Source organism: Manis javanica, chromosome 14 (genome assembly GCF_040802235.1).
Source record: "Manis javanica isolate MJ-LG chromosome 14, MJ_LKY, whole genome shotgun sequence".
Classification (NCBI taxonomy): Eukaryota; Metazoa; Chordata; class Mammalia; order Pholidota; family Manidae; genus Manis; species Manis javanica.
Window position 1 is genome coordinate 15,848,684 of NC_133169.1, and position 19,712 is coordinate 15,868,395.

Sequence of the window (19,712 nt, forward strand, 5' to 3'; positions counted from 1 at the left end):
AGTGGAGTTACATTCCACTGGTGGCTAGATCCTTACCCCGTGTCTCAGAATGTCATTCAGGCCATGAGGAGGTCAGAGGTGCTTTGACCAAATATGACCTCAGGGAATTAAACATCACACACTGACTTAGACATCATACATGCCACTTATACGTGCTCCATTAGCTTTGGAAATCCCCTTCCGTCCACAGTTACCAGTTGAATTCTCTCCTATCACAACTTCCCAATGAAGTCTCCATGTCCCCATGTGAGTAATATACTTCATTGAACACTCATTTCCCCACTGTGGTGAAAAGTGAGCAGGGGATATGTGTGACACTATCCACAACAGGTCTACCTTCATATCTGAACGGACTCGGGAAGCCCCGGGTGAAACCTCAGCTGCAGGACCGGCGGATCAAACAGCAGCCTTGCTGGATGGGGCTTCTTCTTTGTGCTGGAGGCCTGTGTGCACACAGACCTGCCTCCTCAGAGCAGCCGCTGCCTCGGGCGGCCGTAATCTCTAGTGAGGTCGGACTCACCCCCAGCACCTGCCTCAAAGTGCAGCCTCCCCAGCTCACCTGCGCCAGCGATCCCAGCCCTGTGGGTCTGAGACGGGGCCAGGGTATCTGCGTCACAGGACACTGGGAGCTACAGATGCAGGCCACACTGTGAGCAACGCCACCTTTAACTCTCAGTCAAGCTGCTTAAAAGGTTCTTGCTCAGTAAATACTTAAAACACAAAACTGAATTGATCTTCATGAATCCATTTTAAACCATTCATTCACAGAGAGACTCTCTATTGCTTACCATCTGGATTCTTCTATTTTATTAGAGAAAGCTTGAGGCAGGCATCTAAAAAAACTTCATCTAAACCAATATTTGGGGGGAAAAGGAATAAAAAAAAAAAATAGAAACATGATCCAGCCAGCCACATGGGCTGTGAGGGGCAAGGACTATTTCATCGTCCAGGGGATTTTATTTAAAGCTAATGAAGTATCAGAGCTGCCAGTCCAGTCATCAGTGTCAGAACACGTAGTCATCAGCTACACCCAGGTTAGAGTGAGAAAAGCAAGAGGCGCCATGGGCCCCGGGCTCCGTCCAGCCGCTCCCAGTTCTCCTTGGAATGGAGAGGCGGTTCACACAAGGTGACAGGAATGGCCTTCGAGCCGCTTGGCACAGGCCCGCCTCTACTTAACGAGTGTTCAGAATCACACTCAGCATGGAGAAATTCACCCTGACCCTGGACACTTGCCCCCTGGCATCCGCTCACTTACATTTTTACCCAATTACGATTTCTAAGAACAGAGACAAAAAAAAAAAATTCTGAGCCCCATTGCTCAGCAGTCTTGCATGGAAGGTCTGAAAGGGGTCTGCAGGGTTTTCCCACAGGCCTGGAAGCCGGGTGGAGAGCAAGAACCTCGCACCGGACCGGAATCTAGGTGGAGCTTGGGCCCTGTCTCCCCTCCACACCCTCGGAGACACTCCTGATTTTCCCAGACTCGCTGAGGAGCAGGGTGGCTTTCCAGTGTTTTTTCACCAAAGACAGAGGGAAGCTTGCAGCACTTCAATGATCGAAAATAACCCCAACTAAGGAGTGTCTGAGAAGGAAAACCATGCAAAGAACCAGGGTAGGCCTCCCGACTTTTTGACTGTGGGAGGAAAATGGCAATTTGGACTATGGCAATCCAAATAGTAGGTAAGGAAATTATCAAATGATGGAGCCAGGTTTCCAAAGGGAAAACAAAAGGAAGGCAAAGATGTCCGGGCCTCTGTGGTGTGGCGGACAGCAGCGAGGCCAGGCCCGACTGTGACCCAGGACGGTGTGTCTGCCTCTCCAAGCCAGTTTCTGCAAAACGGCGACCCTCCTCCGGGCTGTTTCCAACTAACCAGCATGGGGAGGGGCAGGATGGGGTGTGCTAAGCACCAGGGATGCAGCGGGTGCCCAACAAATGTTCTCCTTCTCTCACCCTCCTTCCCTTTGCTTTTCCAAGAAGCTAGTGGAGGGAAAATCAGACAACTCTCAATTTCTAGGTAGTGAGACAAAATACACCCTGAGAGACAGAAAACAAAATATAATCTGTCTCACAAAAGGGAACTTCAACAACATGAATTAAACCTTTCACACTTTTTATTCACAAAGCAGCTTCTAGCTACTCCAAAGCATTCAGAACTAACATAAATGTATATTCTCAATAGAATAAGTTCTTTTTGAGGAAACCCATCTCAGGTCCCTGCAAATAACTATTTTATTCCTTGATACCTTGATTCCGAAGAAGCAAAGTGAGGTATGATTGCAGATAGGATATACCAGTGAATCACACATCTAGGTAATAGAAGCATTTCCCTTGACCCTATCCAGGACTTTTGCCCATCTTTAGAGTCAATGTAATCCAAACCTCTATAGGGCCTCAAAAAATGCAGAGTGAACCATTGCCAGGGCTGGGAGTCCATTCCCTCTCTTCTGGAGCAAGGATCCAGGATAATGTGGGCCACTGAGTGTCAGGACCTGCTAAGTCCTATAGTTTGCTGTGCTCTCATTGCCCACCATACAGTAGGCACTCAATAAAAGCTGGCTGAGTTGACCAATGTTCCACTCAGAAAGGAGCGAGACCTCTGGTTTCAGTGTGCCCCATCCTAACACATGGCACTGGATCTGAGGAGTTTGCGCTTAATCTGAGCACACAGCAAGCTCTCAGGTCCAGTCAGCAGAAGGCTTGCCCATGACAGTCCATTTTCTCATGCAACCCAAAAATGACAAATATGAAGGTCACAAATAATGGCATTGGCATAGCTCTCTCACAGGCCTCCCCTCAGAACTTCAAAGAAGAAAAAAATCTCCATCCCCTTCAGTTCAGTACAAGAACAGTTAATTGAGCAACTACAGTGTACCGTCAGTAAGAACATAAATACAAATAAAACACAAGAAGAGGACCCTTGACATTCTGGCCATACTGTTCAACCCTCCAGAGCGCATGGAGGGGGCTAGGAGATCAATATTTCAAATTGCTTTGTAACCCCAGAACACATATCTCATATACCCACAGTCCCTTCTTTCACATATTGCAATCAAGTCATCATATTACTTCAAAAACTATTCACGAGTTTTTCTCATATAAACTCTGACTAAACACTTGGGGATGCTTCTGTGACTGTCCAGCTACAAGGTTGCATTTCAGAATTCTCTTTGGCCTCTGACAAGATCCCCCCAGCAGACAAACACTAAAGAGGGACACTACGTCAAACGAGGTATAAAGCAGACAAGTGTACTCACCAAGGTACCCACAGAGCACCTGGGACTGTCTGGAGCACAAGCTGCCCACTGAGCCAGAGGGTGTTGTAACAACTGGGCAGACAGCTAGGAGTTTTAAAAAGTACAGTCATTAGCTATTTTACTGAGGAGATGCCTTGCACAGAGCTATACAAAGATTCAAAGTAGAAGGGGGACATCCTGAATGTATTAATCATCCCCCCAGAAATCTATATAAGGTCCCTACTACTCAGGGGCAAGGGATCAGACACATAGGATCTATGAAAGATTCTGGATTCTAGTCCCAGATTTTTTGGCATCCCTTAATTGGCAATCAGATTCCTGAATTCAGTTTTCCCTTTAACATGCTCTAGTATTAAACAATGTACAATTTATACACTGAAATAAATATCTTGACTTACATTATAGATACATAAGAAAGGCCTTGACCTCCTGTGATAAAAGACAGCCTATCTCCTTATTAAGAATAAAACTCAGTTTTTCATTTGGTTGGCCTAGATTCAGTTTTCTTAAAACCACCTGTCATCAGTTCTAACCTGTGCATGAAAACTCCCTCTTGAGTGAGTCAAAAATACAGGTGTATATTGGTTGGAGGCTGCTTAGCTCTAGGTTAAAAATCTAGGGCTCCTTGAAATGGGTTGAACGTATCTTCCGTGATTATTACACCTGGGAATTTTGAACTTCTATTTCTTTAAAGTAACAGCAACGAGATCTTGCACATTGCTTACCATATTCTTGTAAGACAAAACAAACCCCAAAATACCTCCAACTGAAAAGAAAACATTGCTCAGTGTTCAGAGACTACACTATCTGCAGCAGAGTCAATGATACTTGGAGGATTTTTGCTTAAGAGGTAGATTGAAACCCCTGCTCTGTCACTGATTTCCCGGGAATCTTTGGGCAAGTCCCTTGATTTTTCCAAGCCTGTTTCTGTAAGATGAAGCAGACATGTTATCCCTGAGGGCTTTTCCAAAACTGAAATGAGATGATACATTTAGTAGACACTGACAAATAAAAGGTGATCAAGAGATGTACTAATATTCGTTATCTAACTTATTTGATAGATGAATCCCTGACTGCCTTCTAGCCCTGACATTAATATACTTCTTTCCTAGTTCCTTAAACAGATTTAAAATCGCTGAACCTTCCACTCACCCAGGGCATGTCTTCTAGAAGCAGCCCTGGTCCTATTGAGACCTGACTTGAAAACTTCTTTTGACAAAAGACAAAGGCCTTGTGGATTCTTCTCTCTTTTTTGGGGGGGCCGTATTTGTGCCTTCTAACTCCCAGTTTTAAAATGGATAAGGAAGACTTGTTCCACACCCTGTAACTTACCGTCTCTACTCTCCATTCAGCCCATTAACAAGATCCCAGTGACTTATTTTCACACTTGCGTGCATTACACCTTCCAGTCAGAACCCGCTTTATTTGAGACCTGGGACTCTGGATGGCTTACATGGCATGGAAGATACAGCCCAGCACCCAGGTTTCTGCAACATGCTGCTATCATGTTGCCACCATATGCTGTGACCAGCTGACATCTGTTCACATATGTTCTCACCAATAAGCAACCATGTTGTTTATTTTTAGAGCCTCTCCAGTCTTACGGGGAGAAAATTCCTCCAAATAACCAGGCAGCAAAGACAGGAAGCTATGCTGGGCATAATCTGTCACAAGATTAGCAAGTCAAACAAATTCTTCTCATTCGTATCTGACCTCGACAAAGAGATGCTGAAAGTTATCTTAAATAAAAATCTCAAAGAATATAACCAGAGAAAGGCTGAATATGCAGAGGAAGTCGCTTGGCTAGCAATACTTTTTCTTTAAACTATGGCCCTATGCATTTCTTGGGGGGATTTAACTCCTTTTCCTGGGAAACAGCACCTTCTTCAGGCCAGTGGGTGTTGTGGTGCAAAAGAGGGACAATTCCCCTAATGGGGTGCAGATCCCTTGAAACCGCCCCAGGTCACTCAGCTCAAAGGAAGTCTGCGGGAATGAGGAAGATTACCTACTGTCATTTGCAATTTCCAGCAAGTGGTCCTCAAGTAGGCACCTTTGGTTTACTTTTACTCTGCTGTAAAGCTGCAATGTTACAATCCTTTCTTTCCTTTCCTGTCGCTTGTGTTTAAGTGGGGCCAAAAGACAGCCCGATGGTGTTGATCAATTTACTCAGAAGACCATGCATTATTTACATGAAAATATAAGTGCCGCTAACAGTGATTAGTTAGGCCAAAGAAAGCAATTCTTAGGTCTTAAAAAATCAGTTTTCAAACTTTTTTTTGAAGTGGCCCTATGGTATGGATGCAGTTTTTTTGATCATTGAGGCTTTGGGTGAAATGCTTTACAAAATGTGAAACCCTATGCAAATCTGACACATTAACAGACCTAAAGAAATAATTATTTTTTAGAAGTACTTGGGCACTCACTGATTGATTATGGAGGGCCATCACTCACTTAAGGCAGATAACAGAGACAAACCTGGCATTAAGAATCTGCATGGGTTAACTAGAAAACTTCTGGGGTTCTTTCTGCCTGGGATGACTGATAAGAAAAAAAGCAACAAAATAAAACAAAAATGCACAGTGTTTCTAGAAGGTGTTTTGAACTACCTGCCCAAGAACCACCTGTTTTTGTTACAAGATGCAGGGTTCTGGAGCTCACCTTAAAACTACTGAAACTAAATCTGGGTGGAGAGTAGGGGTACAAAAGTTTGAGACTCTCCCTTTATAATGAGCACTACACCTGATACAGGTGATCCTTCTGCCTAGTAAAACTTGAGACCCACTGGTCCAGACCTTTGTGACTTAAAGGTTACAAAGCCCTTGTATGAAAATCTCATTTGACCTCCAAACAATCCAAGCAGGTAGATCAAGAATAAACTATCCCCTCAAAAGGTATTTGTTCTGAGTAAAGAGCGGTTTTATGTAGTATGAACATGTTTATAAGCTAAAGATAGAGCCATTCTTGCTGCAATGGTATCTTGAGCAGAATGAAATGTCATTAAAAATGTCCAAGGAAACTCCATGTCAAATTAGTCCCTGTCTCCATCCTTCCCAAACCCTTTGGAGAAACATCTCTCTCAGGCCTAAAGCAATTCTCTAAGTCGGTGCCTTCATATCCTCCCAACATTATACACTATGAGTTTCTACTGTACTTAGAGAATCCCCAGCAACTGTTACTGAGAGATGGTGAACTACTGATACCAGATGTATAATGACTTGAGGTCAGTCTGGCTCCAGACCCTCTTTCTAGAATCGACATGCCAGTGCCAAAGAATTAATGAAATGAGACATGACTCTACACACATAGCTTCATGATTGATGGTGATATTTTCTGACAGTGGGATCCTTCTTAACTATATCTCTTTCCAAGGCAAACTGGCACCCGTTACCTCATTCTATGGAAGAGAAAAGCACAAGTTTAGTAGGTGGAGAAGTGGCAGTTCAGGATTTAGTTCATGGATCTGATACGGGATTTTGGTTCATATGCTTAACAGTCTAAGGCTTGGTACTATGAGGAAGTACAAATGAATAACTAAATTACTATTCAAGTCAACATGATTTTTTTGATACATATTTAAAGGTGAGAACGGATGCTTCAGAACCTGAGAAGATGGCCATGATTCAGCTTCGGTTCTGCCCAGCAACTTCTGGGGAAAAGCCAGGAGCTCTGGCACGCTCCTACCTGCTTCTCTCTCCTTGACTTCCAAGCCCAAGATGCCAAGGTATGAGCTTGGATGTGGAAACAGTTCTCCACCGAATGCCCTGACAGACCTCTGAGGGGGTGGTTCTTTTACCAAATAACTCATCTTCTGCATCAAAGGGTCCTCAGACTGTGGGGGCATCTGTCTCCTTCTAAAGTAGAATCAGAATAAGTCATCCACTTTCGTTTGTTTTTCATTTTTTGGACTGTCTCAGCCACCAACTTAATTCTAAGAATTTATTATAAAGCAACAAGAAACAACTAGCTACTTGGTATTGTCATTAAGATGTCAAAGCAGAAGTGAAAACAAGACTAAGCCAGTGGAATGGGAAATATATGATCGAATCAGAATCAGAGCTCCAAATAGGAGTCTGGTATAGAGAGATTAATCTCTGATGAATCTGGTCTAACAAGCATTGGATTACCAATACTGAATGGAACCCAAGCTTAAAAATTAGACTACATTTCCCCCCAAATTCTCATGTATATTTTTTCCAGCAATACGTATCTTTGTGCTCTTAAAATGCACTAAAAAAAATATGCAGTAGTATCTTTTGGGTAGTGCCTCCTTGTAGATTTGCAGAGACAGTGGGCTTGTGGTCATTGAATCTCTTTCTCAAAACCAGACTCTGAATTCTCGTTCACAGGATGAGGTAACAAATAAGGATTCTTACAACAGCTTAAAGTTATGAATGAGTAGTTATTTGGGAACTAGCTTGTCAAGACAGATGTGGTATTTATCAGTGTGGTGTCGGCTAGATAGGGAAAGCCAAACCACCGGAGCCAAGATCTAAGTCACAACAGTTTTCTTTTTCTTTCCTGAGACTGGAAAGATGCTGCAGTATTTCCTGAAACAAACAACGTCTCCAAAAAAACAACCTTATTCTCAAAGAGCTGCTCCCTGACTCTTCTTCCAGAAACACAGTGTCTCTTCAGGAATGGTCTGCTTTATAATCACCAACATGCAGGCAGCTAGGAAGGCCTGAAGGAAGAGTGACATTCTCCCTGTGAACACAGACATGTAGAACATGCCAGAGTGAGAGCAAACAGCTGCCTGGGGAGGCTGGAAATGGATGCAAACTATTTTCAGAAGGTTTGGGCTTCACAGCATCGACACAGCATTTTCCATTGGCCTCAAGTTCTTTAAATCGTTGTGGTTAAGGGAACATCTAAGCCCCACACTTCCGACTTATCAGGCAGTAACCTAGCCAAGAGCTCCTTTGAGAGGATACAGGAATGGTCCTAGTCCATAAAGAGTAGCTTTCTCAGCCCTACGCGGCTTTCCCTCCTTCTAACAGATGCTGAATCTAGTAGATTCAATTCCTCCTGGAGAGCAATGTTTTCTCACAGCAGTCGAGTGGGTTTACTCGGTTGCCCCAGGAAATCCAGGCCTTCCCTCGCACAGAGATATCTTGTGCTGTGGACGACTACTCGAGGCCTAGTGCGGTCTCTTCTCTCTCAAATCACCGCCCAAGTTTTCATTTCCTCTTCAAACTCTTTATGGTGACACCTGACCACCCTCTCCCCTTCCTCTCATCCATCTTCCTCTTTGAGGCTTCTACCCCCTAATGTCATTCTGTTGCCAAGGCCTTTCTAAAAACAAAAACAAAAATGAATCACCTGACAGCTAAGACACTGCTGTGGCCGGGCTCGGTGATGGGGGTGAAATAAAGTCTACCTGTGTCTGACCATGGCTGCCTGACAAGGTGTAGGCTTGACTCCAAATGTCCTGGCTTCTTTCTCAAAAGAGACCCTCACCAGGGGGGATGACAAGAGACCCGCGACCTGCGAGGAGGGGTTGGACCGGTCCCCAGAGCGCATCTTATGGACGCACCCCCTACATGTGGGCCTTAGACAAACATCCTCTCCAGGCTCTCTTGGATTTCCATCTCTATGACCCAGAAAGGTAGAGGAGAGTGCTATGTGACATATGCACATTCAGAGATATCAGTTAAAATAATTTAACCATTTTCTCCCTAAAAATTTGTACACCCATTGAAATAATTGGTAACATCTTGAGATGTCAAGAAAGTCAAAACTGGAAATTAATGCACTGAGCAGGCACGTCGAGATGCTCTGGCTGGGACGAGGACATGACGTGGACACCTCCTGCTTTCAGTTCTGCAGGTAGATTTTATCAGTTGGCAGCTCTTAAAGTTTACTAAATAGAAAAGTTTTCTGAAGGCAGACATCATGCCTTTACTTAATGTTATTTTCTATGTGCTCTTGGACTCCTTTCATTCCATGAATATTTATGTGATTTCACTGATTTAACATTTTTCTCATATTTTAGCATTCCCTCAAATCTAGATTCTTTGTTATAATCGAAGGCATGTTGTAATTAACTGGCAATGATACATCTTTCTTAGTGGCACATAAAATAGTAGCTTGCCTCAAAATCAATGGTGTTTGAGATTCGGTAAAGGATGCTGCCAGGCAAACCAGGCCTACTAAGTGCCAGAAGAGCTGCGCTGTAGGTATTTCTTTACAGAGGTCACTAGCAGTCCTTCGCAACCCTAGAGAGCAGGAATTAATTTTTTCATCTTTGCAAATGAAGAAACTGAGGCCAGATTAAGTGAAAGTGAAGGGGCTTCAATATTGGCAGAGCCAAGATGTGAATTCAGCGAGAAGCAACTTAAAAGAGGCAGGTTTCAGAACTTGCCTTGAGAAAGACAAGCTGCTAACCAAACAAGGCCACTTGTTAACAACTGCCACAGGCCTGGAGTGGGACTTCCAGTCTTTGAAGCTACCTCTTTCCTTTCAGGCTCTGAGATTCTTTTGGCGTGACTCTCTTTTATTTATGCTCCTTCTTTGACGTATTGGGTCTGTCTGGCCCCAAAGCCCATGCTCATTGTAAACACCATCCTGCCTTCCCAAGGAAATTCATTTTGTGTAAGAGACACGATGAATCTCCTACCCATCAAATTTATCAGAATTTGCATGAAGAAAATGGTCGTAGTTAAAGACCAAAACCGGGAACTTAATAAATCATCATTTGTATCAACCAAATACAGAGATAACAGCCAAATGTGTTAAAAGGCAAGAAAAAAAACCCAGGGTTGTATGCAAAGCCTCATGGGTAAATTTCCCTTTGTAGGGAAAGAATTCAGAGCTTATGAATGTAATTCCTGGTAGGAGAGGAGAGTCACCACTTTTTCGTGGATGTGCTGCCTCATTTTGCAAGAGGGCAAGAAGAGCCATGCTCTCCATCTCCTGGGGTCTCTATTTTAGGGCCTCTGTTATTTGTGGTAACTAAAAGCCTTATTTTCAACAAGACATTACTGATAAAAATAGCTATATGCATGTCCTCATAGGTCAAAGGGTAAATACAAGTATGGCCCTTACTGGATTCCTTGTGAGCATTACATGAATACATACATGTAATTATTTAAAACTATGCTTGACACATAGTAAATCTCTAGTGAAAGTGAGCTTCCATCATCATCATGATAACCCTTGTTTTCAGTATTATCTGTAAAACTGAAGACAGAGAATGTATGGTTCTGAGAAGCCGTGTGTTGTCTGTAGTACAGCGATCTGATCCATCAGGCACATTTTCTCTGGTAACGAAGGTGAGTAGATTTCATCTCCCTACATCTCCTGGTGTAGATGCTTTGAAATCATAGATCCTTCTTCTGGTGGTTCAATCTTTCCCTCTTTATTAAGCCGATACAATGTGCTAGTTTCGGTAAGAGTCAGTTCCTGTTCTGAGGCAGTGTGCAAACCGGTCAAGAAGACAGCCCAGAACACCGCTGAATTTTACCAACGGCAAAAGAGAAGAGATGCGGTTAGAGAAGATGAAGTACTGTGAGAGGACAGAGGATGAGCCAACTGAATGTGACCAGGAAAGTCAAAGGTGACTTTCTAAGGAGGTGGCATTGGGCTACAACCCTCATGCAGGGATTGAGTGGGAGGTGGGATGAGCAAGGAAGAAGGAACAGACCCTGAAAGGTCCTGGTTCTGAACTAAGACATTTTCCCTAAGAAGACTGTTCTCAAGGCTTCCAATATGAGGACTAGAGAGTGCTAGACCTGGTGAATCACCAGCCCTGCCAGTTTCTGGACCCAGCCCCTTAAGGGGCGAAGGTCACCTAAACACTAACCAGAGTGAGCAAGGGAAACAGACCCGCTGAGTGGAACTTACAAAGAAAAGATGAGCTGGAGATGCCAGGACATCACAGAATGTGATGTTCCCATCACATTCCCAGAACGTGCCAGTGATGTTCCCAGATCATCACTTTTTAATCACATTTTAATATTTTTAAAATATCTCTCTTCACTATGTCTCATCTAACCAGTGGTACATCGTTGCTCATTGTAAGTGGTATTTCTGTCTTGGTGGCACATAAACTAATGGTGCATCTCAAAACCAGTGGTAGTTGGGAGTCAATGAATAACAGCTGCCGTGAATGAAAAGAGGATCTCCTACGTGCCCGAAGCAGAGCCACGTGCTTCTTGACACATACCAACATCAGTCCTTCCTCCTTACAAGTGAGGAAACTGAGGCCTGGTCAGCTGAAGTTGGCGGCCTTGCTCACAGATTCCAGAGTAGCGAGGGCAATTCAGAGACTGTGGAACAGAGGTTGAGGAAGAGGTTTATGCAAAGTAGAGGCCACCAAGCCAATCCGGGAAGCAAGGCGCAGTCACAGCGCAGGGCCGTTCAACACCCACTTCCGCATGTCAGAGGTCAGGAAAGAAACAAAACAGATGACAGCCGCCCAAACGCACGTGTGGTTGCAGGGCGATGTGAACTTCTAAATGAATGACCACAACAAGCTTTTCCCTCTAAAAGAACCCAGTGAAGAATCCCTGGCATGTTAGTAAATGTAAAATACCTGAAGAACCCTGAATTCCTAGGTTCAAACCTATCTTTGTTTAAAAAATATTACAAAACAAAAGCACACCATATGGTTCCAAAATGACAATGGGAACATGTGTTTATCTCAGCCCAAGGCACATTTCTTCAAGCTGTTGAGAATCTGCGAAGTGGAGTGCACCGTTCAGCAGACGGGCTGCCTGAGTAGAGCAAGCACATCTGGAGAATTCAAATCGTTCAGGCCCCATCAGTACCGGAAATGCTGCATCAGGACAGACAAAGGCCATCTTCAGAGCTTTCCCCTGAAGTCGCTGCTTGCTGTTCACCTTACTCCTGACCCTACAAGGCCAGGCGGGAGTGGCCGCAGGGGAGGGAGGGGCTGGGCCCCAGCTTCTCCTGGGGGAAGGCCTGCACATCGCGCCCAGGGCAGGGCTCCTCCAGTTTATTTTCCCTAACCTAAAAATGCAGCCTGAAGTGTGTTGTAATCTCTGGACAAAGGCCTAGGAGTCAGTGACCTCCTCGGTTCTAACCCAGATTTGATGTGGGATCAGCAGTGAGTCATTACCCCTTTTTTCACATCTCAGTTTCCTCTAGGAAAAATGATCTGTCATTCTTTCATATCTTTATATGAAAGATGCTGTGACTCCGTTACATCAGCATCTTTTCACCAGGGAAAAGTCATGATTCAGAAAGTGCTGCTCCGCTAGTAGACCCCAGGGGTCGCTGTGGAGACACAGAGGGCTCCAGGTCCCTCTGCAAGGTGGAAGGGTCCCCACCTGCCCCTCCAGCATCACAAAGCCGAGCCTCCGGGGATGGGGGCTCCTCAGGAGCAACTTGAAGCAGGCTGGCCTCACTTGGCAACAAAGACTGCTGGACTGCTTCAGTTATAAACAATATAGTTCTTTGAGGGTTTTTCCTACTCTTTGTAAAGTAAAAGAAAGAAAAGAGGAAATCCTGAAAGGGAAGTGGCCTAAGTTAAATATAAACACAATTAGGCATTACAGTTAGTACAAGCAATGATGCAATGAAAATGCAGGAATTAAAGTTTGGTCTGCTGTGTATTAATAACGGAATCACTGTGGAAGTCCAGGGGTTCAAGTCTGTCTGTCTTTGATCTCTCTCCCTCTTTCTCTCTTTCTCACACACACACACAGATCATCTTAAAAAATAAAATCCCTGAACATAAAGCCAAATACTGCTATGTGTCAGCAATTGTCAATATTTTCCTTCAGTGGGCAATTGGCCAGCAGTCCAGCAATTTGTATGCAGACAGGCATATCCATGAATAGAATCTTAGGTCACATTCCCTAAAAGTCATAATGCTCTTGGTATTCATTCTACATTCCACAATTTCACGTGGAAAATTACAGGGGAAATAGAAAAAGGAGATTGTTTGGTATTAAATATTTAACATTCATATGAAACAATTACAAAGGAAACCTCCCAGTGATGATTCAGGCTGTGTATTTTAGTTTATCTAATTCAATACGATAGAATAAACCAACACGCTTATTTACTTTTTTTGATTGCCTAGCTTGGAGAGTCCACGCTTCAGTAATGAACTGCTTATTTTCCTTGCAAAGAATATCTAAGATAATTCCTCACTTCGTTTTTCTCTGTTCTGACTAGCATCACATGACTCCTGACTAAAGTTACTGATGGGTGGGGCAACACCATTACTTAGGCTAAATGAATGGGAAGTTTTCCTGCCTCTGATTTGAGTGCCTTAAGATCATCCTAATAAAGTATATATATACCATACAAAACAATCCGATTGATACTCCCACTTAATTAAGATAACTTTCTGATGATCTTTCTATTCAATTCTCTCATTTTAATGTCCTTTTGATTATGAGGATATTTTTATTTTTAGGTTATTATTTTTTTAAATGGTACTTCGAGCAGAATTCAATAACCCAAATAAATACCAGAGTTACCAGGGCTTCTCGACATGGGCATTACTGACGTTTGGGGCTGGATGATTCTTCTGTGTATGTGTATGTGGGGTGGGGGGTGGTTCCCATCCTGAGCATTGTAGGATGGTTGACAACAGCCCTAGTCTCCTGCCCAGGAACAGTCCTGGCCCAACCCTCTACCCACTAAATGCCAGTAGCACCCCTCCCAGTCATGACAACCAAAAATGTCTCCAGATGTTGCCAAATGTTCCCTGAGCAGCTGTGGGGGTAAAAACCTGGCAGTTAGAACCGCATGTGCCTGATTTGCTACAATGAAAAAGCAAAAAGAAAGATGGAAAATAAAGCCTTTTATCTCTTCCATTTTTTGACTGCCCAAGCCTCTACAGATTTTAGCTGTGAATCATTTGGAATCTCACCATAGTTAATGGAATCACTCTTTCAAAATTTCTAAAGCCGTGTACCGTGCCTTTTGAACAGAGGTGCCGTGAACATCAAATGAATTGTCAAAAGGACTAGACATCCACTAATTCCCACTGGGTAAACTATCGGTAAACCTTAGCATAACTCCACTTTGAGCCTTAAACTAACAGCATGTGAAAAGATCAATACGAATAAATTCAAAACTAATCAGGCCCCTTCTTTAAATGTTGACACAGTATTATTTATATCCCATAAATACCTTCTTGACTAAAACTCATCCTAGCAGATTGGCACCCGGCCAGTTCTATTCATATTTACTGTATTTATGTAGTATACTGGGCCAAGGATAATATTTAAGACAAAATATGCCTGAGGGCATATACAATATCTCTTATATTTTTACTTTTACATCTCCACATTGCTAAAAATATTTAGTCTGAACTGTATAAAATGTCCCACAAAGGGCTATCAGCAATCTGTAATGATATATAGCTCATTGAGTATAATTAGAGCATATTTGTAATATTTGAGCTGAAGTCACTCCCTGAACGCTAATAAGTTGGTGGTAAAAAAATGAACCAGTGATCTTTCCCATGCCTTCATCTCTGGGGCTTCTGACGCTCCCTTCGCCGGTTTCACTGCAAGAAACGGCAGGCACACTCCCTCCCCACAGCCACTTCAGTGAGCTGAGTCAAAGTTAGGCACAGAAAAGTCCTCAAGAGGGAAAGTTGGTATATAAGCCAATGCTGCACTTTCAGTTTGCTCTATAAAAATATGGTGGAGTGATTTCTCCTTTTCTTCCATTTTTTTTGGAAGGGTTCACTATATTCCAGTATAACTAGAAAGTGCTGGAAAATCAGTTAACCTACTTTCTATAAAATCATCCACAGTCCCTGCACAGCAGTATCAGATCTGCAATTAATACGGTTTTCTGCTCCCAAACTTTCATATGCAACGCAGGCTCTAAGAAGCCTGGATTCTTTGTGTGAAAGCTGATGATAGTGTATTTTTTTATACTGAACTAAGTAAGAGGCTTTAATTTATTTGGTGGCTGGGGGTGGGATGGAAAAGAGAATCCATGCAACTCGTCTTAGATGCCCTCCTCTGAAATTCCAATAATCTGAAAAATTTTCTAATGCGGTGATGACCGTGATCCTGGGTGGATCATTTCTGCTCTTTAGACTGAAATATGCTGGGAAGAACAAGGAATTAACACCCTCTTGGGGAACTCGCTCTCTCCACATCTATCTAATGATTGAGATAAGACCTTTCTGTCATAAAAAATGCTGGCAATTACAGCTTTTGCAGGTAAACACTGAAAGAATGACCGGTTGGTGTTCTATGTAACACATTGCTTGCCGGCCCCGCTGCCAGCAGAACTGAGGCACGTGCTAGAGAAAGTAAAGTGACTCAACTCCCCGTTGGGTCTCAATGTTTTGGACTAATTACAATGAGCTTTCTTTCCTAATGTCTCCTTGGCGCCACCCCAGGTAGAAAGCTTTACTTCCTGAGGGGAATAACCAGGGTGGAGTGTATTTATCATCACTGCCGTGAATGGTGCCATAATTACTAATAAAAGCCTCCTGCCTCCCGGGATCTCCAGCGTCTGCCCCTGCTCTTGAACAGGAAGATGAGAAGCTGCAGCAAAAGAAAGGTCTCCAGGAAGACTGGAGTTAGGTACATCCGCTGACATCCTGAGACCATCAAGTACAAGACATGGCAAGTCAGAAAGCTACCACTTGTCAAACTAAAAATAAATATCAAAAAATAAAAGCACCCTCCTGCAATGAGAACCTCTAGGATATAATTATCCAGATGGCTGTATTATCTATTTAGGCAAAACACAGAGATTGTGTGAAGGCAGCCAGCAAGTATATAGGGCATGGAAGGGGGAGGAGAGAAATGGGCAACCAATGAAAAGTTTACGATTTGGGATTTGGAATACGCAAAGGTTGAAGCTTTTATTTTTCCTTTTTCTTCTTCTTCCTGGTATTTAACCCTCTCAGGTATCACTAGATGCTTTTCTTCTCCCTCTCTCTCTCTCTCTCTCTCTCTCTCTCTCTCTCTCTCTCTCTCTCTCTCTCTCTCTCTCTCTCTCTCTCTCTCTTTCTCTCTCTCTCTCTCTTTAAAGACCTTGGAGATTATTCTAAGCTAGCTAAACTGTCCTCTTCCCTTCTCCCAAAAGAGCTGCACAATAAATCATTTCACTCCCATGGCTACTGTATGCCTGCTGGTTTTGAGGACACTGTCCTCAGAGATGCCAGAAAAAAAAAAGAGAAAAAAACGGCTGTCTCCTACTCTGAGATTTAGGAAGGCACGGAAGTAAAGGCAGGAAGCCTAGGAAGGGGCAGGCAGCAGAGGGCTCATGAGTGAGAAAGATCCAGGCTAAACCCCTAAGAAAAATGATCTGCTATACCAGCGATCTCAGGACGGCAGGTCTGAGAGGACTCTGGAAAACAACGTGAAGTAAAACCCTTCTAAACATAGAAACGAAGCTGTCCTTTCCACTTCTCCAGGTGAAATCCAAAGGAGAGGAGGTGACAAGATCTCGCCTTTGGGGAATGTAAACACCTATCTGTGGCAGTAAGTTCAAGAACTGAGGGTTATGAAAGGTAGGTTTTTCTAGGGGTGTTCAAATCTGGTTTCGCCCGGCGGTGCTGACATTTTTAGGGGAGTTAGAGACAATAGGGAAGGCTTGGGGAACCAGCTGATAGGTCGGAGCGCAAAGGGGCGCCTTCGGCAGAGGCTAGTTCGGAGCCACTTTTTTTTAACCCTTCGTGCACCAGTTCGGCGGGTTCCACGCCAATCGGAGCAAAGAAAACAAACCTACCAAGATTTCCAGTTCATTTCTGCGCCAGGGAGCACCTCTAGCTTGACAGAGGAGGGCTGACTCCTTAGCTGGTGGCTCAGCAAAGAATTTCAAGGAAGAGAAACTGAGAATAACACCTTATAAAGGACTGAGGCGTTGGAGGAAGGGAGAAATAGAGAAAACAACGTAGAAAGTGAACGTTGTAGAGCCTACGATTCTCAAGCACACAACTGGAAGGGGGAGGTGGGTGGGACGAAGGGCAGACGAAGTGAACGGGAAAAAATGGGGACCCGGAGAGGGAAGGGTGATCCCTGCAGCTGTTGCGCTTTTGAGACCCTCGCACAGCGCTCTGCCTCGGGGAATGTAAGCAAAAAGCACTACTTACTTTCCGAGGGGAAGAAGGGCGGCATGTCAATCTTGTAAACCTCCTTGGCGTAGTACTCCTCGTCGCTCCTCTCGCGCTCGCAGGCGGCCGCCCTCCGGCTCGCCTTCTCCTGGAGCAAGTCCCTGGTGCTGTTGTAGATGGAAATCACCTCCGGGGGGACTTCTTCGGGCTCAGGATAGTCTTCTGGGGGGCTGGTGAGCTTCAGCTTGCTCAGGATCTGCCCGCGGATTGCCTCGATCCTCTTGCGCATGAACTGGTCCATATCGAGCGTGCTGCAGGTAGACAGGCTAAGCGCGACCGTGACCAGATGCAGGATCAGAAAAGCGCTCAGCACACAGTAGTGCATTTTTTTTAAGGTGGAAAAAGTTTAAAAAACAAAAAAAGAAGTAAAAATTTTAAGAAAAAAAAAATGAACCAACAACTCTCAAAGTACTGACCAGGTAATTTTTTTTTTTAATGCGAAACTTTTGCAAACAAACGAAAGTCAATGTCCAAAGAAAAAGGTATCTTGCTTGAATTCCCTTAAAAAGAAAATGCAAGTAGTTCCCAAAGTGGAAATATTAATACACGATGCGCAGGGGGAAACCTAACTGTGGGGAGTAAGAAAAAGTTTTCTTGGAGTGACGAGGTGGGGAGAAAAAAAAGAGGCGAGCGGCTATTAGGCAGAAATAAATGTAAGATGAGGGAACGGAGTTCAGTGTGTCAGTTTCGGGTGCGGAGTGTCGGATCTGAACTCGGCTCCTCCGCCCAAAAGGGAAGAGAAGAAAAGGTCTCGGGGCTGGCAGCCGGCGGCCCGGCGGGAGGGGCGCCCGGAGCGCTCTAACGGGGGCCGCCGAGGCTGGCCCGGGCTGTAATTTATATATTTAAAGAAGGAGCGGTTCGGCCCTGCCTTCCACTGCGGCGCTGAGAGCAGGAGCTGCAGCGGCCGCGGAGCGGGGGAGCGCACACGTGTGTGAGCGTGTGTCGGTGAGTGTGCGTGTGCGCGGGCGCGTGTGCGCGCGCTGGGGGCGAGCCCTGCGCGCCGCGGGGAGGCGGGTGCGCTCCGCACGGCGCTCGGGCCTCGCTCGGGTCCGGCCGCGGCCGCGCAGGCTGCAGAGGCGGCGAGGATCCGCTCCCGGAGCTGCGCTGTGGCCTCCGCCGGCCGGCGCGCGCCGCCCCTCGGCTCACTCCACGCCGCCGCCGCTCGCGAGCGCGTCCGGCCTCCAGCGCCCTCCTCCTGCTCCTCGCGCTCCGGACGCCACCCCGGCCCCAGCCGCCCAGCTGCCGCCGCCGTTGCTGTCAGCCCCCGGGGCGCGCTCACCAGGGGGGTTTATTCCGAAGGGGGCTCCGCAGGGTTTCCCTTGGACTCCCCCCCTTTCCCCCTTCTCCTGACTTCTCTCCCTCCCGGACTTGCTCGCTGAGGGTAGAAGACACCTGGCAGCCTGCAATAGACCCTCTCCTTTCTCCTTCCTGCGGCCAGACAGCCCCTCGGTTTGTCCCGAAAGGCTCCCCGGACCGTTACGCTACGGTCTCCAGTCCTTTCCCCTGCCGCCTTCACCTGCGCTCTCGCCCCTTCCTGCCTCGGTCTCTCGGTCTCTCTGTCTCTCCCTCCCTCTCTCTGTCTCTCTGTCTCTGTCTCTGTCTGTCTCTGTCTCTGTCTCTGTCTCTCTCTCTCTCTCTCTCTCTGTCTCTCTCTCTCTCTCTCTCTCTCTCTCTCCTCGGGAGCTTCTGGAGCTCCTCTTGGAGCGAACCTTCTGCTGCCAGCAGATAACATCACGATCTTGCCTGGGAGGAGAGATTTATAAGTTCTCTCTGAACCACGTGTTTGCCTTCAACAAAGTGACGTGCTAGGATTACAGTCAGAAGTCCTCTCGTTTACTTAGACCACGAGCTCTCCCTGAACCGTTGAGGGGGTGTGGAAATGAAGGCGGCGGTGGGGCAGGGAGGGAGGAGGTGGAGTGTGCGCCGTGACAACAGTGATTTATGGTATTTACTTTATATAGTCATTGTGGATCCGTCTGTTGAAGGACAAGCTATCAAGCCTCCCGTTTTTAACTTGGTGTGGCTCACCCGCAGCCTCCCAAACTGAATCACTTGCTCTAGAATGAAGTCTTCCGTCCTGTGTTGCACGCGCGCGCACACACACACACACACACACACACATTCTGTGAATGAGCATCAGTTTGGCCGGAGCCAGACCAGCCCTGAGACATGCCTTCCAATCTAAGATTCACCTCTTCTTAGTGGAATCATTTTCTGAGATTCCATAACACCACCATGTTATAGTACCTCTGTTCTAAATGTTATTTTATGAGGGATTGTGTTCACAGTCTAATCTTCCATTTGACTGTGAATGCTGAAAACAGAGCTCCATCTTTTCTTTTTTACATAGAGAATGAAGAACATTTATTTGTCTTACTGTCTGAATGAACGAAGG

The 19,712-nt window shown here is 45.2% G+C and overlaps 1 protein-coding gene across 3 annotated transcripts in view; it reads right to left on the minus strand.

The window, feature by feature from the left end:
* TGFB2 (transforming growth factor beta 2) overlaps positions 1-19,058 on the minus strand; it is a 78,206-nt gene extending 59,148 nt beyond the window's left edge. The window contains exons 1-2 of one of the 3 annotated variants that reach the window (XR_005060267.2): positions 17,297-19,058; positions 3,253-3,336 (exon numbers count right to left, since the gene is read on the minus strand). Coding sequence is in view for 2 of the 3 variants with exons in the window: in XM_017670090.3 (XP_017525579.1) it covers positions 3,253-3,336; positions 17,297-17,642 (430 nt within the window). In the remaining variant the exon portion in view is untranslated. The remainder of the gene's footprint in view (positions 1-3,252; positions 3,337-17,296) is intronic. The other 2 variants (XM_017670090.3, XM_017670091.3) reach the window with 2 other exon arrangements.
* Positions 19,059-19,712: the final 654 nt, after the last annotated feature.